This window comes from Malaya genurostris, chromosome 2 (assembly GCF_030247185.1).
Source record: "Malaya genurostris strain Urasoe2022 chromosome 2, Malgen_1.1, whole genome shotgun sequence".
Classification (NCBI taxonomy): domain Eukaryota; kingdom Metazoa; phylum Arthropoda; class Insecta; order Diptera; family Culicidae; genus Malaya; species Malaya genurostris.
The window spans coordinates 105,415,036-105,428,829 of NC_080571.1; the positions used below are offsets into that span (position 1 = coordinate 105,415,036).

The 13,794-nt window shown below is 38.0% G+C and overlaps 1 protein-coding gene across 2 annotated transcripts; it reads right to left on the minus strand.

Moving 5' to 3' along the window:
• Positions 1–700: 700 nt before the first annotated feature.
• On the minus strand, positions 701–10,284 carry LOC131429456 (ATP-binding cassette sub-family B member 6). 2 transcript variants are annotated; one of them, XM_058593590.1, is made up of 5 exons: positions 9,732–10,284; positions 7,905–9,154; positions 2,322–2,497; positions 2,052–2,257; positions 701–1,992 (listed from the first exon to the last, which is right to left on the minus strand). In XM_058593590.1, the coding sequence occupies exons 2-5, from the start codon at positions 9,124–9,126 to the stop codon at positions 1,035–1,037; spliced, it is 2,562 nt and encodes an 853-aa protein (XP_058449573.1). In that variant the 5' UTR covers positions 9,127–9,154; positions 9,732–10,284; the 3' UTR covers positions 701–1,034. The 2 variants fall into 2 exon arrangements, with proteins under 2 accessions (XP_058449573.1, XP_058449574.1); XM_058593591.1 differs by lacking the exon at positions 9,732–10,284 and adding an exon at positions 9,310–9,563.
• Positions 10,285–13,794: the final 3,510 nt, after the last annotated feature.

The window sequence follows — 13,794 nt, forward strand, 5'->3', positions numbered from 1 at the left end:
CAGGAAGTCGGACCCGGATCGACGTTTCGGGATTTTCTTAAAGAATTTTAATAACTTTCATTCGCTTCTTAGTTTGTGAAAATCGGTTAAGAATTTTCCGAGAAAATTGAGTGCACATTTTTTTTATAATTAGCACATATTTCCTTGTAATTCCGGAACCGGAAGTCAGATCCTAATGAAATCCAGGAGCTTTGTATGGGACCATAAGACCTTGTATTTGAAACTAGGTTTGTGAAAATCGGTTCAGCCATCTCTGAGCAACGTGAATATTTTTTTCGTTTTTATTAGTACATATCACCCTGTAATTCCGGAACCGAAAGTGGGAGATAAAATTCAACAACAGTCTATAGGATCATAAGACATTTCATTTGAATCTGAGTTTGTGGAAATCGGTTCAGTCATATCTGAAAAAAAATATTTTTCACATACACACAGACATTCTGTTATCTCGACGAACTGAATCGAATGGTGTTTGAACTTGGCTTTGACTTCGCTGCCGATTCATAGCGTACAGGATCATTGCATGACCCGTGCCACAACCCTATCGACACTAAAACCCTTACGGACACAGATTCTTTAATCTGTTTATTTGAATAAAGTTTGCTTTACGAAAAAGCGATGTTTGTGGTATTCCTGTAACCGTAGCTGTAATTCTTAAACCAGAAAGTGATATCTCCAATACAATGTATTTCTCGAAGTCTTTAATTCTGTTCACTATTTATAATCTAGTCAAAATAAACAGTATTCAACGCATAGGAAATTATCCATAAATCAGTAGTAGTATTTGTTGTTGTTTGAAACGATAATTTCAAAAGAATTTATGTTGGCCCTCGTCCAGTTGTTTTTTGTACATTACACTATACATTAAGGTCACTAACGCTGTTCGACGTTAAAACCCTAAAAACCCAACAAATCGTAAAATTTATGCATCCGGGTACAAGTCTTTTGATGTATCCATCAACATTAGGAATTTCGTTTTGTGATATTTTTAAAAAAATCCGATCAACATACATATCATACAAATCTACACGCTACTAATGATGGTGGTGGTGATGACCATGATAAGCCGTAGAGGCTGCAGCATTGCTTGTTTTGGATCCTCCTGCTGCCGTACCATTGGCCTGAGCCTGACTTGACTGTTGCCCATTGGTCGAGTCTAGGTTCTTGAGCTGTTGGTTCCACATATCGGCATAAACACCTTGTTTCTCGAGCAGTGCATCGTGGCGACCACGTTCAACGATCATTCCGTCTTTCAAGACCAGAATTTCATCCGAGTGGATGATTGTCGACAAACGGTGCGCAATGATCAGTGTCGTACGGTTCGCACAAACCTTCGCTAGTGCCGATTGAATGTTCCGCTCGGTCTGGGTATCCAAAGCGCTGGTCGCTTCATCCAAGAGAACAATGAAAGGGGATTTTAGTATCGTACGTGCAATAGCAACACGTTGTTTTTCACCGCCGCTCAACCGCAGACCACGTTCCCCCACCTGGGTATCATATTTATCGGGGAAGGTGAGAATTTTGTCATGAATGTCAGCACTCTTTGCGGCCAACAGCACATCCACGTCGGGGGCGTCAACACGACCATATTGAATGTTGTACTTGATCGTGTTATTGAAGAGTACAGTATCCTGGGGAACAACACCGATGGCTTTTCTTAATGAAGACTGTAGGACTGTTTTTATGTTTTGACCATCGATAGAAATAGATCCACTTTCGACATCGTAGAAACGAAACAGTAAACGCATAATAGTGCTTTTGCCGGCACCAGTTGGACCAACAATAGCTACTGTTTTACCACCCGGCACAGAGAAACTGACGTTGCGAAGGATGAATCTTTCCGGTGTGTAACCGAAGGTGACATCCGAAAAGTCGATTGATCCACCTCGAATTACCGCCAGCTCGCCGGCACCTGGAGCGTCAATTATTTCCTGGTCTTCATGCATCAGATCGAACATGTTTTCCATGTCAACGAAGTTCTTTTGAATAGCTCTGGAAAGGTCAGTGTAATGAGAACTGGTTCAATAAATTTAACAGTTGTAATTCGTTACCTGTAGAATGTTCCAAACCAGTTCAAAGGCACGTACAGCTGAATGATGTAACTGGCAAACAAAACATAATCACCCACCGTAAGACCTTCTTCGTATACAACGAGATATGCGCACAGAAGTGATCCTGCCAGTAAACCAGCACACACGATTATGTTTTGCATCGTGTTGAGGATATTTAAAGTAATCGAAGAACGCCATTCTTCAGTCTGAAATCGTGTTGCAACGTTTATTTATAATACCTTGTCTTGTATGATGCGATAGGAAACTCACTTGAAACTTCAGGATAGCTGCTCGGTACGAGTCCACTTCGTACTGCTCGGCACCGTAGTATTTGACGGTTTCAAAGTTTAACAACGAATCGACGCTCCGTGCCTTTTGCTCGTTGTCCGCCAGATTCATGCGCCGCTGGAATTTAGTGCGCCATTCCGTCACCATAACGGTAGCCGCTGTATGGAAAGGAAATAAAGTAAGGTTTAATGATTGTTAGATTCCACTTCACTTGAAAAATTTTCTAAGCGAACACTTTTGATAACAATTTATTTTTGTGATAAATGATAGCAATAAAGAACTTTCTCCTTATGTGCATACGTCCAAAACGGCCATCGACACCAACACATCAATAAAATCAAGGAATTGGTGCTCGAAAATCGCCATACTGTCAACAAGGAATACTATTTGAGCGCAATGCGACATTTGCGCGTGATTATTCGTAAAAAGGGGTTGAAATTATGGACCGACTACTCTTGGTTTTTGCACCACGATAATGCACTGTCGCATAATGCATTGATTCTTCGTGATTTTATCGCCAAAAATTCAACCAATATCGTTCCACAACCACCGTATTCGCCTGATTTAGCTCCGTATGACTTCTGGCTATTCAGCAAACTCAAACGATTGCTCCGGGAAAAGTCAATTGAAAACATCAAACGTGAATCGCTGCGCGCATTGAAGGCTATTCCGGCAATTTACTTTAACAACTGTTTCGAGGATTGAGCTTGAGTTTGAGCGACCACCCCTGGTTGCTACTCCGTTACTGGTCGGGATTAGCTGAAATTTAACACGGAATTTCTAGATGATCCGACCTGGGACTGGTAAATCATCGTTCAATGTACATCTTCTGGTAATCCCAGAATTCATTGATCAGTACCAGCGCCGGCCAGGCCCGAAACGTAGATCGTCTAAGGAATGGGAAGGGATGTTAGTCCAACACTTGTTGTTACTAGCGGCCGTATATACTACTGCGCACTTCACAAGTGTCACGGGAGAAGGATATTTGTTAGTAAACATTTCAGTATTAGTAGTATTCGCGCACGATTCAGTATTGTCCGGTTTCAAGATTAAACCACTAAACTCACTGACTTCCCGAGTGAACGTTTCAACAATATCCTATATTGAAGTCCCGGGAAGTCTTGATTCACAGGTCTTATTCAATGAAACTGAAGAAAAATTTGCAATACTATCGCGTAAAGAATAAAAACTTCCCTATTTTTACCTTTTTTTTATAAATATAAAAAATAGGTATAGAATTCGCTCAAACTTTAGAAAAATTTTCCGAGGCCCGGAGGGCCGAATGTCATATACCAATCGATTCAGCTCGACGAACTGAGCAAATTTCCGTGTGTGTGTCTGTATGTGTGTTGTCAACTAAGAGGTCGAGATTTTGATCAAACTAGTCGCAAATGAAAGGTCTCCCCGTCACCCAGAACGCTATTGAATGGTTTTGAGATCGGATGTTTACTTTTTGAGTTATAAGAAGTCTTATGTCAGAATTTTCAGTTTTTTTACAGTATCTGTCACAATTGACCTTGAAAACAGAATATGTTTTCAGACTTAGATTCCGCACGGTAATACCTATCCAACAAGCCATAGATTGTTAAAATCCGTCCATTTTTAACGGAGATATCGAAATTTTTGTGTAAGCGACTTTTTCTCCTATTCCAGCAGTAGAAGTATTAAGCGCTGTCTGGCAAAGAAATGCTTGGGAGCAACATAAAACACGATTTTTTATATTGTTACATTCATTTGTTTCTAAGTACCCAAAAAACTGTGTACAGCATGTTATTTTGCCTCGGACTGATTTTAGCACGGTTCGTTTTTGGCAACATAATCGTTCGAATATGCCATATGTAATCCAGATGATGGCAGAATTTTCGAGTTGAAAGCAATACCATAATTATATTGATTTAAACTACTTACAGCAATAAATGCTGGAAGAACATAACAGCCATATACCATTCGAATCAGTTCGTCGAGATCAGCAAATGCGTGTGTGACAAATAATTTCACTCAATTTTTTTCGGAGATGACTCAACCGTTTTCTACAAACTCAGATTCATATGGAAAGTCGTATACTCCCAAACAAGGTTCCCGAATTATGTTTGGTTCCGACCTCTGGTTCTTGAACTACAGGATGATATGTGAAACGAGATTAAAACTGTGTTACTCACTTTCTTCGTGGATGGCTGAACCGATCTAAGATTCAAATTAAATCTAAGAATCATCTAAGATTCAAATGAAAAGGTTCAAGATTCTATAAAACATCTTGTTTTTTCAGTCAGATCCAACTTCAGGTTTCGGAGATACAGGGTGACTAGTATAAAAATGTCTATTTCACATAAATTAAACAGGTTTATCGGGCTAGCAGATTTGCATAGTCGATAACCAAATAAACTTATTTCATTTTTGTTTGTATTCAGTTTTCGTTTCGGAAGGCACCCAAAACTTTAATTCGCACTACAATTCCTCAAAGATGTCTACATTGATTTTCAAACATTTTGAAACAAATGTAAACTATACAGCTACGCATGTGAATTTGTCTGACTTCGGCTACACTAAATTTCGAATTCCGGTTCCAGTATCGAATCATTTCTCAAAGCTCAATCGATTTTTTTTTTTAAACCAAATCGAGTTTTTGAAACAAAAGTTCAAATTAAAATAAATCCAATTCTGACTTCCGATTCTGGAATTGTAGGATGATGAATTTTTAAAATTCAAAATGATATAGAAGATGACAATCCCGAAAAGCTTTAAAGTTGGACTCAAAAATATTTCAATTTATTCGTCATATGGCCGTACGAATCGGTTTGGGTTATGCTGGTTCCTGAATGCCGATTCTGGAAGTACCTTAAATTACCCTAAACTCTAAAGTGGAAATTAATTCGACATATCATGGAATTTTTAATCGATTGTTACACTTTTAGATTCAAATTCGATCCGATTTGCAGTTTCGACATTACAGAGTAATGAGTGATTAAAATCTCAAATTGCCGCTCAAAATGACGCTCATTAAAATAATGTCATGAAAACTGAAACACCGAAGAATATTCATGCAAAAAACACATGCGGATTGATAAAAAAATGTATCATCTCACTGCTAGGTGGATTAAGTACGTTTTTATAAATGAAATTACAAAACAAACGAGTTAATAGGATTTAGACAAAACAGTTGATTCATTGCATTGACATTTTCTAAGCAGTTGTTATAAAATCATTTTAAATCACCATACAAAGGTCAACAGACCTCACGCGCGTCCTGATCCTTTATTATTTCCACTTTATTATTTTAATTATTTAATAAAATTATTAATTGGTTATATTGGTTGATCTGGGCAGCCGGCTACCGAGAAAATTATTAATTTATTGTTTGAAATATTAATATCAAGTGTATTTTTTACTGTGTATTCAATATACAGATATATGTAATTAACTTTGTAATATCAACGGATTTGCGCTTAGTTTTTTTTTATTTAAAAGATATTTTATTCAGGCCTATTTGCGTACAAGCTTTACGTGGCCGATTTAGTTGAGTTTTTTTTGTATTGGATCTCGTCACCCTTTTTCTAGGGGGAGAGGAGCTTCCATTTTCCTCCTGCGAGGATTGAGGAGCAGTTTGTTCGTGGTTCGTCTCGTCATCCATTGCCGTGGTATTGTTGTTGATTTCGTTGCTAGTTGCTGTAGATGAGCCTTGTTGTACATTGTTTGCAGTGGCTGGTTGGTTGGATGGTAAGCTGTTAACTGCAGCGGGTGTACTTTGTTCTATAGGGGTTACGTTGGATGGTTTCGTTGAAGGGGATACTTCCCTGTTGTTGGTGACTGTCACAGGTGTACTGGGGTTGCTTGGGGTTGATGTGAAGGAAGCACCGTTGTCCTTTGGTATAGTTGTCTCCTTGTCCGGTTTATCACATGGCTTACTGTAGTGAACAGCTTTTTGGCAATATTGACATGTGGCCATCTGATTGTTATAGGTAACAAGTGATTTGCACGGTATTCTTGTATACTGACCGAATGTCACATAAGAAGGTATAGGCCTCCTCAAGCGCATACGTAACAAACGTACGCCATTTAGAATACCGGGGAAAAATTCTTTCACTTTTCTTTTTCGATAGAGAAAATCTCTCCGTATTGGGACATGGTATGGCGAATATAAGGATCGATGACGCTTGAGGGAAGATCATGCACACGCACTTCTATAGCACTATCTTCCATATATACTGGAATGTTGTACTTGATATTTTCATGCTCCACATAGTGCACATATAAACAACATTATTGGTCTTATTGCATTGAAGTAAATGCACACGTTTAATGTCAAGATGCATTTGCTCCTTAAGTAAACCTTCAAGTTCTCGTATCGAAGGTCAAATTTTGCACTATCTGAGGTCAACAATAATTGCATTCTTTCGTACCGGCGGTAACTTTTGTTCGTTTGGTTCACTCATTTTCGAGGTCTATTGTTCACTACACAATACTGTACTTGGTTTCTTCTGTCCCTAACGTAAGCGGTTTTGTTTTATCGACTGACTTGGATGAGATGTAAACCCGAACTGTTGCGCATTAGTTGATTTTTATCATTCAATTTACAATCCTGAAAGACAATCAATAACATGGAAGAAGAAAACATTCCAAATAAAACGTTTTTCCGAATTTAGACGGAAATTGATAGGTTGAATGAAGAGATAATTTAGTAAAATAGAGTAATCAGAAGTGAATTATTACAATCAGTTAGATATTGAAAATATCTAATCACTGAAAGAAAAAAAAAACTCCTGCAATTGTCGCCGTTTACGACATGGAAGCAGAAACCCAGTGGATCTATTCTTGATTCATTTTTTTTCGCCAGATTTCACACGGCATCTAGGCTGGTACTGTCCGGAGAGAGCTAATAGGTACTATCAATCTCCTAGTGGACCCCAGCCCCTATTTAACAACTGTTTCGAGAATTAAAAAAAACAGTTGGTACAAGTGTATTGCGGCCGGGGGAATTACTTTGAGGGGGACGAAATAGATTGCCTCTGTACATTGTCTTAAACACATTCGACAGGAAGATGGACGACGCATTTTCCATAAAGTACCTAATATATATGGAAGAATTTGATTTTCATTTAAAAAAAAACAAATTTATCATTTGACTGCTAATCTCTTTTACATTCGAAAAGAAATTTTTTCAATGTATTCGAACAGTTGATTCGCAACATTAAACTGACAAAGCCAAACCACGGCATTTCGTCCATTCGTCTGTTAACGAGAATGGAACTTTTCGTTCGTACAAATGATGTTCGAATCGTTCGAAACTAAGCTGTCGTACATTCTAGCATATGATTAATCACAACATCTTGAGTGATTTTGTCATGGGTTAGCATTTATTTGAAGAGGTTTACTGAGGTTGTTTTCTATGGAGAATAGTTCCATTAGCAGAACAATCTTCTCAATTAGAAAACTACGAATTAGAACTTCGTTTCTAGGGTAATTTCGGCGCAAATTTTTCTTGTCTTTTTTCGAATTTATCTATCGGTTACAATTAGTACACTGTGAAATCGAACTTGTTCAAAATGTTATAGACTTTGCAATACTCACCAATGTACAGTGCCATCGTGACAAACACGATTAATCCGAACCACCAGTTGAATGCCAGAATAAAGAACACCACCGCAATGAGAATGTCCACAATGGTCGGTGTGATTGAGAACAGAATATAGTTCAGCAGATTGTTGATACTGTCGGTTCCGCGATCCATCACCCGTAGGACTTCACCTGTTTTACGGTTCAGGTGCCATCGCAACGATAAGCTGTGCAGATGTCGGAAAAGTTCCACCTCGATTTCACGGGTTGTATACTGCTGAATTCGAATCCACAGAAAACTACGCAAATTGTTCAGCAAGCCCATAGAGCCGGTTCCACCTCCCTGTAGAAACTTGAAACCGACGTACAGTAGGATCCAATCCCAACGGAAAACGGTTGGTTTCTCCGACAGACTATCCACAATCTTTTTGTTGTAGATCGGAACGTATAGATTGATAATGCGTCCGGAAAGCAGTAGTCCGAAACAGAATACGACTCGGACCTGAAGTAAGGCATCCTTTTTGGGCCACAAAAATGGCATTAAGGTGCGCATCTTCTGCCACCCATTCCGAAATGTTGATCTGTTCTCTTGTTCCTGTCGAAGGTTTTCATATTCGTCGTTGAGCTGAGCAGACGTTATGGCCGGAGCCTTCAGACCGATAACAAATACAAACAGAGTTGCCGTGTAGCGCATAACGAACAACGTGAATTCGACTTTGTCTCTGATAGTACTGAGATGGAACCACGCTTTCTCGTAGTTTAGATTGACAAACAGTACGTTTTGAGCGATGAATAGTAGGGTCCAAAATATCAACAAAACCAAACCGTGCCCATGCGTTGGTACCGAAGGCAGCAAATAGTAACGCTCCTTCACCAACAGTATAATTGAGTAGGGATACACAAACAACATAACACATACCGAGAAGATCATGAAACCGTACACCTGAGCGTCTTCAAATACGAATCCTTCCAGTATGAAGCGCATCACGGCTAGCAGCGGCAATAGTACCAACAAAAACAGCTGGAAATTGTACATCTTTGAACGACTGATCTGAGCTGGATTGATCTCCGTTGCGTAGCGTCGGTACATAATTAGCTGAATGGAACCGAAGATCAGTAGAAAACTACCGATTGTGGCGGCCGATACGGTGTCCAGAAAGCATTGTGAGATGCCATGATTATACCAGATAATTGACATTGACACATTGGTCGGGCAAAATTGTAACGGATGTTGCATCTTCGATTTGTTCAGCGCAAGGCCACGTCTGCAAGATATCGGAAAGAAAGAAGCAACATTAGGAAACCTGGCTCGATATTACAAGAGCGATAAGGATTTAAGGATTGTATTAGTGTTGATAGTAGCTATCTGAGGTGAGATGAGTTCATACGCACAGGTAACATAATTGAAATTTGCACTTACATTCGTGAGTATGTATGAAGTGAGTGTAGTAATGAATAAACAATTTAGCACCATTAATTTCGAAGATAACATCACTAGATGAGACCTAATTAACAATACGTGCGATTGGACCGAATTGACGAATACTATAATCACGTATAATCTAATTGAGCAGATAGATGTTAGGGGTATAGCCGGCCAATCGACTCTCTATTCTAAATTCCTCTTAGCTGATTGAGCAGGAACGTTTGATATACAAGTTGTTACATCATGAACAAGTAAGCAAACTAACAAAACGAAACAGTTTCCTCTCCCAACGGATACAAGCACACCAACAGCAATTGCGGGTTGTCACACAAGTACACTTATCAAATTAACAGGACACGAAGAAAGTGCAGGTTGTTGTTCATTCTACAAAGAAATTTCATAACCAGTGCAATTACCTTCTTACTGCAAACGAAACTTCGTAATTTCACTTTTTGTCGGTGTAAATTTTGTAGAGAATAGGCACTTTGGAACAATTTTTATTACGGGAATACCGCAAATATTATTGGTTTAACAAGGTGACAGCACAAACTTCATCGTTGTTTTATTATTGATGCACGATAACACGTCTGTTTTGAAAAACGATCGGCTAGAGAATGAGTTTTATTTTTTTTAAGCCGAACTGAGCTCGATGAAGTGCATTGCGATGCACTATTAGGTTTTTTATCGTGACGACACAAATGAACAAGTATTCATCCTTGACAGTTCAGCGGTACTGTTTACAAACAAGCTTAAACAAAAATCGAAGAGCACATCTAAAACAATCATCTTTACACTTTGCAACTAGTCACATTTATTTAATAAATATCAAAAACGAACCGTATTCAATCGTGAACAACTGTTTTAAAACTTCATTTAGGCGATACAGACCGTAAATGGTCTGATCCAATTTGTCAATAAACAAACAAAAGAAATTTCTGTTTACAAACAGTACTGCTGGACTGTCAAAAAGTGTTCATCCGATTGAGGTTAGCAGTGACGGTAAAAAACCTAATTGTTGCAGTGACAGTTCTGTTTGATCAACCGGTTCTGCACGCTTAGAAAAAATTCACAAATGGATGTTATAAATAAGAAAAATCTCGGTTGATTTTTCAGAAGGCCGATTATAAAGGTTTTCTTGGATTTCACAGTTCGAAGTGAACATTTCAAAAGGGCCTTAAAACAATTGACAGATTCTCTTTGTTTACTCTCTCTTTCGATTATATCTGTGTTGCGTAATAACGTTACATGTATGATACTATTAGAAAGCTGGAGATATTGTATTTCATTCTATATGCAAATTTGGTAAGTGAACGTGAAAATTTAGGTGTTATTTACAGAAGAGAAAGTAATGCCCTGTTTACACTTCTGCTGGCTGCCAGCATGCTGGTGTCAGTGTACTGCCCTCTTAGGAAAAAACGTTCAACTGTGGTCCAATGATCCAAAGTATTAGACCAACGAAGGACCACCGTTGAACGTTTTTTTCCTAAGAGGGCAGTACACTGACACCAGCATGCTGGCAGTCAGCAGAAGTGTAAACGAGGCATAAACAAAGAGAATGTCTCATTGGTTTATGTGCCCAATTATGTGGAATGTTCACGTCGAGTTCTGTTTGAAAGTCGAAATCTTCGGCCCACTTGTACGCGGCGGGCAGATTTCCCCCCAGACGGCTGGCTATGTCTGCCAGCCATTTTTGCCGGAATTCTGCCAGAATTCCGGCAAAAAGTCTGGCAACAATGCAACAACCGTTTCCGGCAGAGAATTTCACCTAGCGGTTATTAACGGTTCTTTTCTGTCGCCCACATTATCGAAATGACGGAATGCGTAATGAATTCTTACTCGACTGCATGATTTTTCAGTGCCCGATCGGTTCAGTGCTAGAATTTTCGCCTGAGTTGGCAGCTCGATCAACCTGATTGACAGTGACATTATAAATGTCATTGAATATTCGCTCATTTTATGAATGTGTTAGTGTGAAATTTAAGCGACTTAAGCCATTTCACTACACTCCAGCTAGAGGAATGGATGATGCTGACTAAGGTAGGCCGTTTTGTTAATTTCCAGCGAATTTCAATAGTTTATATTGGGATTCTAAGAAGAACTGATTATTTACTAGTTCTGTATATCCGAAAAACATGAAGTTTTAAATTTGTATATTCAGTAATATGTTTTCGTTTAAAAATAAACTGAAAATCAGCACGAAAACGTGCAAAATCAGGAAAGAAGAAGAAGAAGAAGAAGACGAATTGACAATTCAGTCCGCATCTTCTCACTCAATTCCGAATGATTTCCGAATCAACCGGTTGTAGGCGAACCGGTTCATTCGGAATCGGTTGTTGCACTGGAGTTGGAATTGATTCGGAATTCATTATGATTTCCACATGAAATTCCGAATGAAAATTTCTCGCCGATTCGGAATTGATTCGGAATCCATTCGGATCTGATAATGTGGGCGGGTTTTTGCCATACCCCACTTAGAAAAAAACGTTCAACGGTGTTCCTTCATTGGTCCAATACGTTGAATCATTGGTCCAATGAAAGTCCAATCAATCGTTCAACGGGAGGCCAACACGAGACCTTCGTTTGCCGATTTCGAAACAGACCGTTGAACCGAATTCCATTTTCTTCGTTCAACAAACCCGGCAGACAGAGGTCCATTGTTGAGCCATTTTTAATATGAGATGTTGGAGCCCCGTTAGACTAGTTTTACTGGACAATTTCCGAAGTTCTTTCTACTTATTTTTTTAAACTAACACTACATACCTGTACAATACTTCTACCAAATACAAATTATAATACGGAATACTTCGATAAATTTTCAAGGATACATTTTGCATCGTGCGGTACACTGTCAGAGTGACAATGTACTTTAACAAATTTTCTGTAAAACTAGCAACGCTGAAGTACAAATTGTCGAAAAGGCTGCGTATCCATGGATATTGTTTATTATTGTTTATATTCGGCGAAAAAAAAATTTCAGCAGGTAAAATACTATTTAAAATGTTACAATAATAATCTGTTTTCAGACACTAAGAAGCAAATATTGGACTATATTGGCATCAAATAACTTCGTATGGCTGATGGTGTGATATTATTCTATTTCGTTCTATATTATTGATGCCACAGAAATCGGAACTCTGTTAATATCATAAGGCTCCCTCACACACAAAATCAATGATAGATTTTGATTACATCTTTTTCCAAACTTCCAAACCGGTTGATCATGGAATACGTCGCACAAATCTATTTCTTATTTGGTAATCGCTTACAATGTAAAATCTCATTTTGAAAGAGTGAATTCATTTTATACAATTAAAAAAATGTACGGCTACGTACGTAAACCGTTTTTTTTCTTCAAACTAATGTATCTGTCTTGTTTATAAATAATTCTAAATCATTGTATAAATCTGAAGATAAAGCCTTTATTAGTATTTCACAAATAAATCGAAGTGGACGATAATTAGCCTTTAATATAATAACTACTCCGAGGATCGATTTGTATGATAGCTATATTCATTTAATTATTAGACTCTATATTACACTCTCAACTCGCCGGAAACGTTTCTTTGGATTCTGTTTTCTGAAGAAATAATACAATTATCTCTTATAGCACGTAATGAGCATATACAAATTTCTAACCAAATGATGTAAGGATTAGAAACTATTTTGAAGTAAACATCAGTTTATTAAAAATAACTGAAATTTCAATCGTACAAGATACACAGAGGTTTTTCTTTTCGAAGATTCTTCTCAATGGCCAGTTATCTCGAACAATTTCAAGATTTGAAATAACAACATCGCTTGGAAAGAGTATCGAAATTTTTATGTTCTGCCGTCTTACATGTAGCAAGTTGTAAGTGCAAATGCGTAAGTTCCCTCAAATGAATGCCTTCCTGATTTTGTTCATGCTTTCTTGAATAATATTTCATCCGACCGGAAACGTAGCAACGAAACCAGTTACTGTACAAAACTTATACTGGAAAATAATTTGATAACCTATCAGAACATTTAACTCATCTTTATTTATCTTAATACCGATATTTTGAGGTTCAAAGAACGTCTTCGAAGACTGGTTAGCTGAGCAGTGGCATTGAACTTGTTATTTTTCATGGCATGAACTTGTTATTTTTCATTTGGTTATGAAAACAAACGAAAATAACGTGATCAAAAAACTCATAGCAACATAATATAGAGTTGCCAGTAATGAACATTTATGTTAATTTTCACATGTCAAGACTGAATGGAAGAACAGGCTAGGCTAAATTGATCCTTAGGTGAACCAAATAATAACGATCCGTTTGTATGGGACCTAGGGGTATTATTATTTGTATTTGCTTCTACTTCACGTAGAACAACAACAAATCTTCTTTCTGTATATAGGTGACACCAAGATTTCACAATATTTTTCCAAGAGAAAAAAACAACAACAAACCGTTCCAGCAAATTTAACGAATATTTCGTGCAATATGTCGTTCAACAAGC

Coding starts and splice junctions, on each gene's coding strand:
- LOC131429456 (XM_058593590.1), bottom strand. CDS start 9,126: ATGCAACATCCGTTACAATTTTGCCCGACCAATGTGTCAATGTCAATT. Junction 2,498..7,904: donor CACGATGGCACTGTACATTG/GTGAGTATTGCA, acceptor CTTTCCATACAG/CGGCTACCGTTATGGTGACG. Junction 1,993..2,051: donor TGGTTTGGAACATTCTACAG/GTAACGAATTAC, acceptor TGACCTTTCCAG/AGCTATTCAAAAGAACTTCG.